The sequence below is a fragment of the Salmo trutta genome, chromosome 4 (assembly GCF_901001165.1).
Source record: "Salmo trutta chromosome 4, fSalTru1.1, whole genome shotgun sequence".
NCBI classification, from domain to species: Eukaryota; Metazoa; Chordata; class Actinopteri; order Salmoniformes; family Salmonidae; genus Salmo; species Salmo trutta.
The window spans coordinates 7132171-7149136 of record NC_042960.1 but is presented as its reverse complement, the minus strand read 5'-3'; the positions used below and the strand labels follow the sequence as shown (position 1 = coordinate 7149136).

Below are 16966 nucleotides of genomic sequence, written 5' to 3'. Positions count from 1 at the left end.
TTCCCCTACTGTATTTATTTATTTAGCTCCTTTGCACCCCATTATTTCTATTTCTACTTTGCACTTTCTTCCACTACAAATCTACCATTCCAGTGTTTTACTTGCTATATTGCATTTACTTAGCCACCATGGCCTTTTTTGCCTTTACCTCCCTTATCTCACCTCATTTGCTCACATTGTATATAGACTTATTTTTCTACTGTATTATTGACTGTAACTTTGTTTTACTCCATGTGTAACTCTGTGTTGTTGTATGTGTCGAACTGCTTTGCTTTATCTTGGCCAGGTCACAATTGTAAATGAGAACTTGTCCTCAACTTGCCTACCTGGTTAAATAAAGGTGAAATAAAAAATAAATAAAAAAAATACAATACATAGCCTGCCGCTTATTATGCATGGCAGAAAAACATAAAACAAAACAGATTTATGATGTCTTTGATACATAATGTGGAATTTCTTTCCTTAATGCATTTGAGCCAATCAGTTGTGTTGTGACAAGGTAGGGGTGGTATACAGAAGATGGTATTTTACCAAATAGGGCTAAGTCCATATTATGGCAAGATCAGCTCAAATAAGCAAAGAGAAATGACAGTCCATCATTACTTTAAGACATGAAGGTCAGCCAATACGGAACATTTCAAGAACTTTGAGTTTCTTCAAGTGCAGTCTCAAAAACCATCAAGCGCTATGATGAAACTGGCTCTCACGAGGACCACCACAGGAATGGAAGACCCCGAGTTACCTCTGCTGCTAAGGGGAAGTTCATTAGAGTTACCAGCCTCAGAAATTGCAGGCCAAATAAATGCTTCAGAGTTCAAGTAACAGACACATCTCAACATCAACTGTTCAGAGGAGACTGTGAATCAGGCCTTCATTGTTGAATTGCTGCAACAAAAAAACACTACTAAAAGGACACCAATAAGGAGAAAAGACTTGCTTGGTCCAAGAAAAACGAGCAATGGACATTAGACCGGTGGAAATCTGTCCTTTGGTCTGTTGAGTCCAAATTTGAGATTTTTGGTTCCAACCGCTGTGTCTTTGTGAGACGCTGAGTAGGTGAATGGATGATCTCCACATGTGTGGTTCCCACCGTAAGGCATGGAGGTGATGGTGTGATGGTGTGGGGGTGCTTTGCTGGTTTTATTTCCTATTCAAGCCACACTTAACCAGCATGGCTACCACAGCATTCCGCAGCGATACGCCATCCCATCTGGTTTGGGCTTAGTGGGCCTATCATTTTTCAACAGGACAATGACCCAACACACTTCCAGGCTGTGAAGGGCTATTTGACCAAGAAGGAGAGTGATGGAGTGCTGCATCAGATGACATGTCCTCCACAATCACCTGACCTCAACCCAATTGAGATGGTTTGGGATGAGTTAGACCGCAGAGTGAAGGAAAAGCAGCCAACAAGTGCTCAGCATGTGGAGTTACCGCAAGTCAGCACAAAGACAACAGGAGCACTGTCACTGTTATTCCAGCACATTTCAGCTAAAATATAAAATAATTGAATACGCTGAAAACCAACTTAAAGAGACCAAAAACAATTTAGTCCAATCAATGTTGCTAAATATTATGTGGCTGTCCTTACTGTTTTCTGTCTGTGTGTGCGTGCTCAAGTAAAACTAAACATGGACTCACCCACTTGTAGAACACCAGTCATCCTCATCTTTTTCCATGTTGGTAGAACAGTCTATGGCTTCGTCATAGAGTACACTTTTAGTTTTTGTTGTTATAGGCTACCTAGCTAAAATGCTTACTAGCCTAACTTCCTCGCATTGGCAACAACGAACCAGCTAAGTTAGCCAGCTAGTTAACATGAGCCTACATCTCAGGTCAGTGGCACAACATTCATTTATTGTTAGATCAGAATCGCTGTCATAATCATTGGCCTGTTCAGAGAATTAAGTCAAAACCACAAGTCCAAATCCACATCCATGGCTTAAAGGGCCGATTTTGCAAGCTAGTTACTGCAGGACATCAACAGAAGCAGACCAGAAACAGACATGTTTTTGTGAAAATTATGTTTTTCTTAGAAAGTGATTTGATTGGTATGAAGCCAAATCCAAACTGGCCTCCTTAGGAGGGCGTTTTGCTGCACCAGGACAATCCACAGTTGAGCTCAGCAAATGCTGATTGGCTAATTATTATTTATTTTTTAATCATCAAGGGAGGCCAAAAGCTTGCAACATGTCACACTCTTTTGGTCCAGACAGCATCAGATACATGGGCTACACATACTGAGACAGAGGGGTGCTGTTTCCCTCGCTCTGATGATGTCTCTGGTGAGATTCCAGCCCCTTTGGAATTGACGGAAAATATTGAAAACCCTGAGACGAAAAATAAATGTAATAATTTTAAATGTTTTATTAGTCAAATATTTGGGGAAGCCTGGCTTCCCTTGGCGTCCATGAATACAAGCCACTGTTAACCTGTCTGATAAGTTACATTATTTTAGCCTAAAACTTAAAAAGGATATTTCACCAATGTTAGGCAAGAGCCATACAGAAGTTCTGGATTACTGACCGTCTTTTTTAAACGGGCTAATGTCCAAATACAGAAACAATCAAGCAGTAAACATATGATGAACTATCACTTTAAACATCTTATTACAGTGTACTGCAACGCATTGCACACACCCTCCTTGTATATATCTAGCCCCCTCTTCTTTGGGAGGTGGAGAGGTGACGGGAACCAACCTCCGTCTAGGGGACTGATTCGATCAAAGGGGTCCCTTCAATTTTAAGACCGGCCAGAGAGTCAGCTACCTCTTCTTCCTCCTCCTCTTCCTCATCATCCTCCTCCTCCTCATCTTCCTCCTCGTCATCATCATCATCTCCGCCATCGTCCTCCTGGTCTCCCTCCCCTCCTCCGGACGATGACACGTTCTTCCAGTAGGAGTCGTAGCCAGAGGCTCCATAACCTCCATAGCCGTAGCTATCCTCGTCAGCACCACTCTGTCGGCCAAACTTCGTCGTACGGGCTACAGGGCAAATACAGGAATAGACATGAGCTGAGAATCTTGAGTATTAATCCCGATCCGGGGAGTGCATATACACAACAATTAAAAGGTGATGAATGTGGCGGGATATATTTGAGGTTTAAGATCTGACATCTGCTACAAGACAAGAGTATGAAAACGAGTGACTTGTAATGATGCAAAAATGACTCAATCAACAACTAAAATGATGATATTACAGTATACATACAACTGCACTGCCATCAGTACTCAGTTTTCCTCTTAATGACTGAAGAGTTTTAATCCATGACTGACTTAAGCACTGATTAGATGTTAGATGGTGGACTCACTGGACATGCTGAGGTCCTTAGTCTCCTGGGTCTCATGGCCACACTTGGGGCAGGGAGGATTTTTACCCTTGTCCTGTTTGAACACCTTACTCTTCACATGGTCATCACAGAAACAGGCCTGGGGAGGGAGAGACACAGTTCCACCCAAATGGGCCTTGTTACTATAGGTTACAGTCATGTGTCAAATCCAGGAAATGTATTCCCTGTCCCACTGGTAAATGGTTGTAACTAGAGGGAATACAGCCATGACTGGAAGTGACTTTTCATAGAAGATTAGAACATTTTATTTTAGCTAACCCTAACCCTTTTCCTAACCTTAACCTAATTCTCCTAACCTGCTGTGTTAATTCTCCTAACGTGCTGCGAAAAAGTAACCTCTAGTTGTATCTGTATTCCACTTAGTCAGAAGCCTGGTAAACAGGTACTTATTTACCGGAAAAAAAGACTAATTTAACAGTGCAACTGGGAATCTACACATCTCCCCCTGAACTAACACCCTTGCCTTTCTTGCAATAACACTTTTCTTACGAGCACTGACTTTGATGGTAGCTGCTTTATAACGGTGATATGTGGTTCTCTCACCTAGTTACCTTAAGATGAATGCACTCAATGTAATGCCGAACGTACACGACACGACTTTCAAAACTCCTAGCAACGCTGAGCCTCGAGCATTAAACAACCGTATTTCCTATAGTAAACAGAGCAGGTGGACGACACACCACAACATTCTCCACACCACGCCTTCTCGCCAAAACGATGTGAATAGGTTGTTAACGTAGCTAGCAACGAGCTGTGGCTCAAAACAGCCTCAAAAGTTCAGTCAGACATTCACACTTGCCCTACAGAGTTGAAATATCTCGCCAATACATTTTGGACTGAATAACATTGGGTGTGAACTTCAGAGCTGTAACAATTTTACATTTGGTTAAAGGCGAGTGCAAACGCATACTAGTAGTAGTCCTCGCTCCTGCACATGCTGGGTGAGGCGAATCAAGATCTTGGTCTTATTCCCTGGCTAGCTCTCATTTGGCTATTGCTGATCGCCGTTCTCCAAAACTGGTCGTTGCACATCTCACATTACAAGAGCGTTGCAGATTTTGTGCCGATAAAAATCAAACACGGGATCGATCGGTAGCCCTCAGATTGTGTCTCTGACCTGCTCACATTGCATGAGCGTTCGGTGACAGCTACGAGTAGGCAACATGGGGATTTTGTCTCCGATCTCAAAAAGTTGTCTGGGTCAGCTAAAACCAGGGCCAAAAATCATGTAGTGTTCGCACGGCTTACGTCGCTCTGGAGAAGAGCGTCTGCTAAATGACTCACATGTACGTCTCTCGGTCAATGTGTATAGAGAGGCAACAGCCGTAACACTGGCATGAGGAACAGTGGGAGAGAGACAATTGTTTACAACATAACACATTGTGTTGATTTAATGCCTTAAAGTATTCATAGCACTTGAATTTCTAAACATTTCATTGTGTTAAAAAGTGGGATTAAAAAATATTATATTTTTCTCAACAACCAAATGTCTAACATTTAAGATGAATAGAAATGATAGTTGTTGCTTAAGTATTCAGCTCCCCAAGTCAATACATGTTAAAATCACCTTCGGCAGCATTTGGGAGTCTTCTTGGGTAAGTATCTATGAGATTTACACACCTGGATTGTGCAATGTTAGCCCATTATTCTTTTCATAATTCTTCAAGCTCTGTCAATATTTTGGGGATTATGGCTAGACAACCATTTTCAAGTCTTGTCATAAATTTTCAGCAGATTTAAGTCAAAACTGTAACATTCACTGTCTTCTTGGTAAGCAACTCCAGTGTAGATTTGGCCTTGTGTTGTAAGATATTGTCCTGCTGAAAGGTGGATTTGTCTCCCAGTGTCTCTTGTACAGCAGACTGAACCAGGTATTCCTCTAGGATTTTGTCTGTTCTTAGATCAGTGGTTCTCAATCCTGGTCCTGGGGACCCTGAGGGGCGCACATTTTGTTTTTAGCACTCAACAGCTGATTCAAAATTATCAACTCACCATCAAGCTTTAATCATTTCAAACAGCTGTGTAGTGCTAAGGCAAAAACAAAATGTGCGCCACTTTGGGTCCCCAGGATCAGGATTGAGAACGACTGGCTTAGATCCATCCAGTTTCTTTTCATCCTGAAAACTTCCCTGGTATTTGCCGATGTCAAGCATACCCATAGCATGATGCAGCCTGCACCATGCTTGAAAATAAGGAGGCAGTTACTCACTGATGTGTTGTGTCGGATAGCGCGCCAAACACAAGGCTTTGTATTTAGGCCAAAAAGTGAATTCCTTGGCCTTTTTTTCTTCAGTTTTACTTTAGTGCCTTGCTGCATACAATATGCTTGTTTTGTAAATGTTTTTATTCTGTATATTTGTATTCTTCTTTTCACTGTCATTTAGTTCATTATTGTGGAGTCTCTACTATGTTGATCCATCCTCAGTTCCTCCATCACAGCCATTGAACTGAAACAGTTTTGAATCACCAATGGCCTCTTGGTAACAGCCCTCAGCAGTTTCATTCCTTTCCGGCAGCTCAGTTCAGACGGATGACTGCATCTTTGATGTGTCTGAGTGGTTTAATACATAATCCACAGCATAATTATTAACTTGACCATTCTTAAAGAGACATCCAAAGTTTGATTTGTTATTGTTACCCATCTACCAATCACTGCCCTTTATGAGGCTTTTGAAAAGCTACTTGGTCTTTGTAGTTGAATCTGTGCTTGAAATTTGACTGAGGGACCTTACAGATGTTTTATGTATGGGGGACAGAGGAAGGGTTAGTCATTGAAAAACCATGTCAACCCCTATTATTTCACACAGAGGGAGTCCATGTAACTTATTTGTGATTTGTTAAGCCAAATGTTACTCCTGAGCTAATTTAGGATACTTCTCATTTGTAATAACCTTTTTTTTTTATATATGTAAGTTACAATTGTTATTCCACTGACATTACAGAGTATATTGACTAGATTGTTGACAAAAAATTACAATTAAATCCATACTAAATCAGAACATTTTGGGGGAAGAAATCCAAGGGGTATGAATACTTGGATCTCCATTTTCCATTACCTTGCAACGCAGGCAGGAATGTTGTCCTAATCTGTTGCAGGAAGCACCTGAAATGAACATGGGGGAAAACACAGTATATATTAACACATTGAAAATGTTTATTTAAAATCACTATAGCTAGGGGTTAACCTTTCTCTAAACTTTCAACTGGCAGAATGCCTACTTTTCTATACGTTATATGGTGTTCCTCATGTCTGCCAAAGTATGCCCTAAGGCTAAACGTCAACAGGTTATAGTGTTGAAACCTCTTGATTTCTCATGATCCAACACAATGTGGATGATTCACGGGTGAGAGACACCCTAATTGCTCACATTTGTAAGTTTCTGCCTCCAGGACTTGGCAGCTGGCTTGGTGCTCAAACTGGTCATCCTCACACAGGAAGTTGTGGCAGAAGGAGCAACGGTATACTCTTCCCCCTGTGTCAGATAGGAAAAAAGGGGAAATAATTACAAAAGGGACACAAGGTGGATGGCAACCAGCATTGGGTGCATGTATTGACATAAAAAAAGCAAATTATAGGCCTTGTTTAGTTTTGCAGACCAGGCAGGTTGGATAATATTATACATTGGCATAATTTACCATGGTCCCATACACAGCGCTCACACTCGATACAGTCGGCATCCATGAGAGGACATGTGCAAGCGTGGGTACTGAGGCACTTTCTCCCGTGGCACACCCAGGCCTCACAGAAGTCACACACTGCCCCCTTGTGGACAGAGACAGCATTTCACATTACACATATCATAAAGACATCCAATGATAAACTCATGACTGTGGACAATCTGGGCACATATCACAATGTTAAATAGATGTAGGTCTACCCCAGGGGTGTATTCATTACATCTTGCAACGGAAACCGTTTGCCATTTAAGAATCAAACGGAAGCAAACAGAGCAAACGAAACGGTGAGGGACCTACCTTCAATTTGTGCAATAGAAACAAAACATTTTTCCTTTGGAGTAAATGGTTACAATTGCAGAACCTTTTGCAACAGAATCGGCATAATGAATACATCCCATGGTCATATTCACTAGAAACCAAAGGAGGCAAACTATCGGGGGCTACCTGAATTTGACCGATAAGAAACACTTGTTTTCCATTGTGAAACGTTTTGCTGTGGTGTGCATTAATGATTATTACTGAGTATGTATTACTCCCATCTCAATAAAGTTTTTCAAACGGCTCTCATCTCTTACCACCATGCCCATCCCCGTAGCGTGGATCCCTGGGTGCTTGATGACACAGTCTGATGACTTCATGCATTTGGTTTTGCCTTTAGTTGGAATACAGGAAGACAGTATCACACCACAACATAATACATGGTTCTTGCACTCCTATACAAATATCTTACATGTAACATTGTGCAATATCTTTCTTTGCCACTTGAGGGGATAAATGAAGTTGTATGGAATTAAGTTGGGCTCAAAGACCTCAAGGGATTTTAAATCAGAAACATGTGTCCCAATGCATCTTAAGACTCACCACATTGACCACACTGGGGCAGCTTCTGAACGTTTGCACAGAAGTAGCAGAAAGCTCTGTTCTTCTGCCGTCTTGGAAACAGGGGAACAAAGTGTCAAAGCCTCCATCACCTGTAGATTATAGTTGCTAATAAAGAAATAATGCATCTTGTTCAAATAGTTGAATTGTGTTCACACAATTTAACCGGGCAACTCAGTTAAGAACAAATTCTTATTTACAATGACGGCCTACCCCGGCCAAACCCTAATGACGCTGGGCCAATTGTGCGCTGCCTTATGGGCCTCCCAATCACGTCTGGTTGTGATACAGCCTGGAATTGAACCAGGGTCTGTAGTGAGATGCACTGAGATGCAGTGCCTTAGGCCGCTGCGCCACACGGGAGCCCCAATGTTAGCTAGTTAAGTTATCCATTAAGATGAATGTAAAAAATATTGATTGAAGATATCTTACCTCTGGCATTTGTCACATTCCTGCAACACAAGATGAGGACTACAGTAAGTATGAGGACTACAGTAAGTATGAGGACTACAGTAAGGACTAGGGAAATAATCATGATTTACAGTCATTGTTAGCTATCCATTTCATATTGTGCTGTGATGAGAACATGTATATTATTCCATACCATTGCTGAATTGCAAGGGGATTTTGCAACGTCAACAAACCCCTTGTTGGCTCGAGTCTGTTTCTCCCGTTCCTTGCGGTTCTCTGCCTTCTTGCGTGCACCAGTCTTCTTTTTCGGCATCTTTCAGTTTCTGTAGCTGGCTTTACCTGAATGCATGTGTGGGATTAGCAAAACATAGCAATAACTAACTAACTAACCAACCAACCAAGCCAGCTCAGTCAATGGCATCACATCTTGACAGGCTGGACACACATCATTAGTCTAGGTCCTTATGAAAATATAAATGTTGTAAAACTGTATTCGTTTGTTAAACTAGTTATCTACGTAAAATATGAAAAAAGGAAGTTATTTAGCCATCTATACTGTACGTGTGCTGAGCAACACAGTTCAAACACGCGCTAACTAGCTTGACTTCAGGGAAATACCAGATGCAGCAACGACATGTAATAGAAAGTAATTTTATAATTAACAGATAAAAGCCTTAACCGATATGTGCTGTTTATAATTTTTTTTAACACATTATAACCCAAAATGTAAAGACTTACCCAGGAATGTTGCAATGCACGGCTGGCTCAGCTGAAAACGGAAGTTACAGAACGGATATTTAGTCCGACTGAGTATTCTTCTCGCCTGAATTGTGATCCCACTTTTCGTTCCTATGTGAGTTCCTATATTTCTATTGTACATGAATTTCCCTTGCGCTCAATGTTATATTAAGGTATGAATTGTATATTACATCATGGTTTGGCCAATTAAGGCTGTTATTATCAACGCTAGTTCAAAAATAGATACTTTTTTATTTATATTGTATTCTAAAGTCACTTCAGTCACCTGCCACCATGACCCATGAATGTTGTTAAAATGAATTGGGCTTTACCAAAGAAGCCTTTGCAATGTTTCTGTAACGTCAACTACGGTGAATGGGTTCACAATGTCCCAGAACATGGCAGTAAACCATTCTTTTCATCACACATGCTTGAGGTCTTTGAGGTTTCTTTAGCCTTATCAATCAGTGGAGGCTGGTGGGAGGAGCTATAGGAGGGTGGGTTCATTGTAATGGCTGGAATAAAATGGACAGTATCAAACACATCACACATATGAAAACCACATGTTTGACTCATTCCATTCCAGCCCTTACAGTGAGCATATCTTCCTATAGCTCCTCCCACCAGCCTCCTCTGATGTCAATGTTTTACACCAGTAGTTCTCTGTACCCCCCGCCCCCCAACCCCATTTTGTACCTCGATATTATCTGATGGGGGGACAGACAACCATTGATGGCTGATGGTGGAACAGTATCTGCTTAAGAACCATACAGGGGAATGTGTGATGGAAGCACTAACCTCTGTTCTGCAGCCAGGAATGAGTGAATGTTTCACTGTATCCAGGACAACATAGGCTAACTGCAGTGGTGCAAAACAAGATCTCACCATTATAACACAATGGGTCAGCAAGGCCCTTGGAACTTAAGTCTACATCTTAATTAAGGATACGTCCCTTTTTTCAATTTTCTTCTAAAATGACATACCCAAATCTAACTGCCTGTAGCTCAGGCCCTGAAGCAAGGATATGCATATTCTTGGTACCATTTGAAAGGGAACACTTTGAACTTTGTGGAAATGTGAAAGGAATGTAGGAGAATATAACAGAATAGATCTGGTAAAAGATAATACAAAGAAAACCAAAAACGTTATTTTGTATTTTTTTGTACCATCATCTTTGAAATGCAAGAGAAAGGCCATCATGTATTATTCCAGCCCAGGTGCAATTTATATTTTGTCCACTAGATGGCAGCAGTGTATGTGCAGCATGTTAGACTGATCCAATGAACCATTGCATTTTTGTTAAATGTTGTATCAAGACTGCCAAAATATGTTTATTAATAACTTTTCATGTTCAAAATTATGCACTCTCCTCAAACAATAGCATGGTATTATTTCACTGTAATAGCTACTGGACAGTGCAGTTAGATTAACAAGAATTTAAGCTTTCTGCCAATATCAGATATGTCTATGTCCTGGGAAATGTTCTTGTTACTTACAACCTCATGCTAATCGCATTAGCCTACGTTAGCTCAACCTTCCCGTGGAAGGGACACCGATCCCAAAGAAGTCTACACCTGGTCTGCAGAACACAGGCCTAACACACCTTCACAGCAAAGGAAATAGGCTACAGTACTAGGCTACTACATGTCTGTAAATGTATACTAGACAAAAATATAGACGCAACATGCAACAATTTCAACGATTTTACTGAGTTGCAGTTCACATAAGGAAATCAGTCAATTGAAATGAATTCATTAGGCCCTAATCTATGGATATCACATGACTGGGAATACAGATATGCATCTGTTGGTCACAGATAGCTTCAAAAAAGGTAAGGGTGTGGATCAGAAAACCAGTCCGTATCAGGTGTGACCAACATATGCCTCATGCAGCGCCACACATCTCCTTCACATAGAGTTGATCAGGCTGTTGATTTTGGCCTGTGGGATGTTGTCCCACTCCTCTTCAATGGCTGTGCGAAGTTGCTGAATATTGGAACACGCTGTCGTACACGTCGATCCAGAGCATCCCAAACATGCTCAATGGGTAACATTGTCTGCAGCACAAGGTGCACCTGTGTAATGATCATGCCGTTTAATCAATAAAATAAGGTTTTTGTGCATATGGAGCATTTGGAATATTTTATTTCAGCTCATGAAACATGGGATCAACACTTTAAACGTTGCATTTATATTTTTGTTTAGTAATCACTTACACATGTATGAGTTTTAGCGGTGTTCCCATGTAGGCTAAGTAGTACTAAAACATAATTATCTCTCATTCTTTCCACTAGAAGTATCCCTCTCTTCCCATGAGTGCCCTCAAATTTCCCAGCTGGTACTCCTTTCCAGAGAGCCATTCTTATGTGTCGGGCTCCTGAGTGGCGCAGTGGTCTAAGGAACTACATGTCAGTGCTAGAGGCGTCACCACAGATCCTGGTTTGATTCCAGGCTGTATCACAACTGGCTGTGATTGGAAGTACCATAGGGCGGTGCCCAATTGGCCTAGCGTCGTCTGGGTTAGGGTTTGGCCGGGGTAGGCCGTCACTGTAAATAAGAATTTGTTCTTAACTGACTTGCCTAGTTAAATAAAAACATTTAACTAGCCGTATTAGGTGGCTCAAATTACAATGCTATGTGAGTGGGTGCGACGGCATCCGCCAAACAGATACATCCGTCGACTGCCAGATGGTAAAGCATAATTCATTACTCCAGAGAACGTCTTTCCACTGCTCCAGAGTCCAATAGCGGCAAGCTTTACACCACTCCAGCCGACGCTTGGCATTGTGATCATAGGCTTGTGCGCGGCTGGGCCGTTGTTGCTCCTAGAAGTTTCCACTTCATAATAACAGTGCTTACAATTGACCGGGGCAGCTCTAGCAAGGCAGAAATTTGACAAACTGACTTGTTGGAAAGGTGGCATCCTATGACGGCGCCACATTGAAAGTTACTGAGCTCTTCAGTATGGGCCGTTCTACTGCCAATGTTTCACTATGGAGATTGCATGGCTGGGTGCTCAATGTTATACACCTGTCAGCAATGGGTGTGTCCACATACTTTTGGCCATGTAGTGTATGCTAGTGTTCATTTCGTAACGAAGCATCAGCGACCAGCTTATATCATTGGAACATATGATGGTCATTTACATATCGGCCAATGAATCATGTCAGAATAAATCATTTCAATAGCATTGGCTCACCCTAACGGTATCAGAGAGGGTTGCCAAAAACATTATTGACAATAACGAAATAGAAACCAGACAGCTTCACCACAGCTGGAAAAACTTGCAATAAAATGTATTGTACCTCACAATCATTGACTCACACACGTGCAACATTGTACCATAGAACTGTACTGTATATCATTAACACTGGCAAAAATATTGACATATTCCTCTATATAACAAAATAGCAATACTGTAGAGTTCTGCTGGATATAGCGTACAACATTTTGGTAACATTCCCCAAACCCACAGCTGGTACACAAGTCTAGATAAAAGAACACAGACTCTTAAACAGCACACATACAGTGACAATTATGTCATGTGCCATTTCCAATATTGTAGCCCTCTCTCTTAAAAACAAGGTTGTGTCAACTGTCAACCGCATTCAAGGTCAACCGTATTCAAAAGACGTTTTGTGCCATTTCGTTGTAGTACACAGAACTCTCCTTCAAGTGAAAAAGTGCATTCTAGGTAGGGTGGGTACACAACCAGTTAAAGAAAGAGAACTAAAAGCTACATTTAAATGATGAGTTTCTATTATGTCATTTTATGTATACCTGACGTCATTATACCATCATTGGGGTAAACAAGAACCTACTATAAGATTATAATATGTGCATTCATTACTTTATATTTGGAAGAACACAACGGTTTCTATAAGTGTTCATTACGAATATAACAGATATTCATTCGAATTATGTTCAAATCAAGGCCTTTGCTTCTTCATGGTCATTAAAAAAAAGAGTTGTTGGAATAAGTGGACGTAAGGAGTTTGAGAATGAGAGAATGACCTTTCAGGAAGTGAAGTCAATTAAACACGAGCCCTTACATGAAACATGAAGCAATTAAAGGCTTTTAAATGTTCTGGCTCCACGCCAGTGAAGATGTCAGACACACACACAGTACAATCAGGATCTATCTAAACCCTCCTCTGGTACAAAATGCCCCCCAAGCTTAATTGCTTCCTCTTATCTTGCCCCCCTGTGCAATACAAACAAATGGGCACATGGAAACTGTGTGGTGTGGTGTGTGTGTGTGTGTGTGTGAAACCAACCCCCAGAGGGAAATCAAATGCTGTTAGTTGTTTCTAGGGCCCTCAGCCCATAGTAACAACTGTAGAGCTGTGTGTGGAGAGGCTAGATGAGACTACCATATTTTAATGGATCTCTAGTATTCTGGCCAAGGATGCCATGAGTTATGGTGGAGCACTTAACACCTCAATGACTCAATCACCATTCTCTTCCCTTCTCCCATACCGTGCAGGTCCCATCACTGATTTAAAAGCACTGGATTGGTGTAAACATTGGCTGGAGGGCGTTTCCACCATTATAAAATCCATTATGTGAAGTGTGCACACTTAGTGAGAGGTGTGGAGAATCGGAACGCAAAAAGTGACCATAACTGGGGAGAATATGCTTTTAACTGAGCCATGTTCAATGCATGACGCACCCACTCTTCAGTCTCCATTCAATCGATTGATCAAATATACATTTATGACGCTTATACAATATTAATCACACAAATGTAGTGTATTTCACAAACTGATACTGCAAAACAAAGCTAAACGTAATGAGTCTGACACACTAGGAGGGCATACAGATGTACCTAATGCATAAGCATGGGAGATTTCAACATTCTCCCATAGATTCTGTAACCCTTCTCTGATTGACAAGGACAGGGGGGGATTATGGGTAATATGAGCTTCTTACATAACTGGGAGTTGATTGGTTGGCGGCCTAAAGGAACCAATGATTAAATGAACGAACACATAGTAAGGAAGAGAAACCCAGTATCAAATAGTAGACGCTCGATGACAACAGTGGCCTTGTGCCATTTCATGCAGATTTTAGCCCGAAAATCAAATCTAAGTTGCATATTAAAGCAATATAAGATTATCATCTGTTAAGGATGAAAGTACACATGTGTAAATAAATCAATGTGTTGAGGACCTTGAGGGGACTCCAAAGGAGAGAGGAATCAAACTCAAATAAAAAATGGCCTTTGACACAATTCCAGCACAGTAATCAAAATCGGAGGAGGAAGGACATAAACCATGAGTTAATACGTCATTCAAAATGCATTAGCACTACCAGTGAGCTCTTGAAACCAGGCAACTATTCTCTCTGCTCCATTTCTCCTTGACTGTAAACATTTACCTCCATTTTCTTTTTCTTACAAAAATAAACTTATTTTCATACTAAAATAAATGCTGTTCGTCAGACTTTCGTTTCCCTAAGCGAATGTACAAGAAAAAAACTGCCATTTTGAAATTCATCATAGGAACAAAAAAAAGTTTTATCCTCAGAAGAAATGACTAAGAGGTACAAACTATCTGCAACAGGGTTTAGTCAACTCTTTCATAACGAATTCACAGTTAACCAAAGCCACAGCCAATGCATGGTATTCCTTCGTCAGGGGCTATCTAGTCTCTCTAGATGGACCAATTGCCTCCCACAATGCACCAATGTTCCAGCATACTAGTGCTGTTGCCCTAGGATTTCCCAGACTAGTGGCGATCTAATACACCGAGTTCAGATATAGTAAACGTTTAATTTACTTTTATCAACAGACAACTTCGATGTGCTTTTCACTATCCAACCAATGGGTGAACTCAACACCCACAATGCCATCTTGCTTTGTCTTCTAGAAACAGAAGCAACATCAATACAAAAACTAAAACTGCAAGAACTTGGCACAGAGCAAATGCAGAGCACTGCAGACACACGTTATGTTAGGTAACAGAAGACTTCACCACATGCTATTGGGTGGCTCGACTGGGAGATGACATGACATTAAAACTGAATTAGCTTCCCCATCTGTTCTTCATGAACAAACAGCCACTACTATAGCCTCCTGTGTTGTGTTACTACTGGCGGTTCTAATAAAGCTTTAGCAGTTTGAAACAGGGCTGTAGCTGACGTCATCACTACAGACCTCCATTACTATGGGCTGTGATTGTCACCTGGTAAAACAAACTCGTAGTTGGTCCGCACAACACATGGTGTACAGTACTTCAGAAGTGGAAATAAACGATAGTCCTAAAAACCTCTAAATGAAGGATAAGGATGCAATTTAACAATCTGATATTCAGAAATGCTTGACAATATGTGCATAGTATAAATGCTACAATACCAACGGCGTTGAATGTTATCGAAATGATTTCAAGCAGAGATGGTGAATATACATCAGCTTCAAGTTTACCACAAGTAAATGCTGGTCACTCAGAACACGCACTAACTGTTTTTGACACTCAAAGCCCATGCTGCAGGAGGCTTATATTGACCATATACAGTATATATAGATATTCCTATAACTAGGTGTAAAGATTTCCGTGTTTCGTTCTGAAATAGGTTGGCAGTGATGATCTCGTAGAAAGAAATCAAAATGTCACATGTCCAAAGAGTCAATAAAGTGATGGTGACGTGGAGACAACTAACAGAGGTGCTAAACTACACCCCCAGTCCAGAGGCTAATGACAAGAGCTGTGATTGGCTGCCTGGTTTCCATGGCGACTGAACGTGACAGTAGTCAGAAAAGGGAGGCAGGACAGGAGGAACCTGTAGATGAGGCAGTGGGGACAGATAGGTGTGTTGCACTGCTATGGGCTCTATTGCTTGGTTTTCTCCTATTTATCTGGAGCCACTACCTCCCATCAGGGGGCCAGGCGCTGCCCCTTCGGTCCCGTTTCTCATCTCCATGGCGACCCCGTGAGCTTCCTTCCTACTTAGCGCCGATTGGCTCAGGACTTGACCTCGTCATGGTCGTGCCCGAGGGAGAGCTCCATGTCGGACAGACCCACCTCCACAGCCAGGATAAGGGAGGTGTCCGAGTCGCTGCTCAGCGGGGGCTGGTGCTCACCTGCAGGGAGAGAGAGACCGGTCAGCACAGACACAACATGGTGGTCACCTTTAAAGAGAGGGTGATACAGGTAAACCTGAACGGACCCAAAATGGCGTTTAATGTGCAGTAGCAGAGACAAGATGAGGCGACTGATGAGGGCACAGCAGGGAATCTGACAAGAGATGTAAACTGCTCTGTAAGGGCTGTGGTGTCCACTACTAAAGACAGACTGCACTACACCAGGTCTTAGGAGATAGCAGCGCTACACCGGGTCTTAGGAGATAGCAGCGCTACACCGGGTCTTAGGAGATAGCAGCGCTACACCGGGTCTTAGGAGATAGCAGCGCTACACCGGGTCTTAGGAGATAGCAGCGCTACACCGGGTCTTAGGAGATAGCAGCGCTATACCGGGTCTTAGGAGATAGCAGCGCTACACCGGGTCTTAGGAGATAGCAGCGCTACACCGGGTCTTAGGAGATAGCAGCGCTACACCGGGTCTTAGGAGATAGCAGCGCTACACCGGGTCTTAGGAGATAGCAGCGCTACACCGGGTCTTAGGAGATAGCAGCGCTACACCGGGTCTTAGGAGACAGCAGCGCTATACCGGGTCTTAGGAGATAGCAGCGCTACACCGGGTCTTAGGAGATAGCAGCGCTACACCGGGTCTTAGGAGATAGCAGCGCTACACCGGGTCTTAGGAGATAGCAGCGCTACACAGTCAGATGAATAGAAAACAACTAGAGCAGTACAGGGGACCATCAATCTACTTCACATATGTTCTCTATGGACAAACACCACTCCTGTCCCACTTTCCAGTAGCAAATCAGGCCCTTTTTTTGGCAACACGCTG

At 42.0% G+C, this 16966-nt stretch overlaps 2 protein-coding genes across 2 annotated transcripts in view; both read right to left on the bottom strand.

Moving 5' to 3' along the window:
• Positions 1-2343: 2343 nt before the first annotated feature.
• On the bottom strand, positions 2344-9148 carry LOC115191774 (zinc finger protein 330-like). Its single transcript, XM_029749678.1, has 10 exons — positions 9055-9148; positions 8510-8655; positions 8338-8357; positions 7888-7958; positions 7602-7678; positions 6985-7111; positions 6717-6821; positions 6405-6451; positions 3310-3427; positions 2344-2983 (listed from the first exon to the last, which is right to left on the bottom strand). Exons 2-10 carry the CDS (start codon positions 8627-8629, stop codon positions 2706-2708), a joined length of 963 nt encoding a protein of 320 aa, XP_029605538.1. The 5' UTR covers positions 8630-8655; positions 9055-9148; the 3' UTR covers positions 2344-2705.
• Positions 9149-12328: 3180 nt separating this feature from the next.
• LOC115191773 (RING finger protein 150) overlaps positions 12329-16966 on the bottom strand; it is a 28872-nt gene continuing 24234 nt past the window's right edge. Inside the window, exon 7 of the mRNA XM_029749677.1 lies at positions 12329-16134. Coding sequence (XP_029605537.1) covers positions 16016-16134 — 119 coding nt within the window. The 3' untranslated portion in view covers positions 12329-16015. The remainder of the gene's footprint in view (positions 16135-16966) is intronic.

Coding starts and splice junctions, on each gene's coding strand:
- LOC115191774 (XM_029749678.1), bottom strand. CDS start 8,629: ATGCCGAAAAAGAAGACTGGTGCACGCAAGAAGGCAGAGAACCGCAAG. Junction 8,358..8,509: donor CCCCTTGCAATTCAGCAATG/GTATGGAATAAT, acceptor CTTGTGTTGCAG/GAATGTGACAAATGCCAGAG. Junction 7,679..7,887: donor GCCCCAGTGTGGTCAATGTG/GTGAGTCTTAAG, acceptor TTCCAACTAAAG/GCAAAACCAAATGCATGAAG.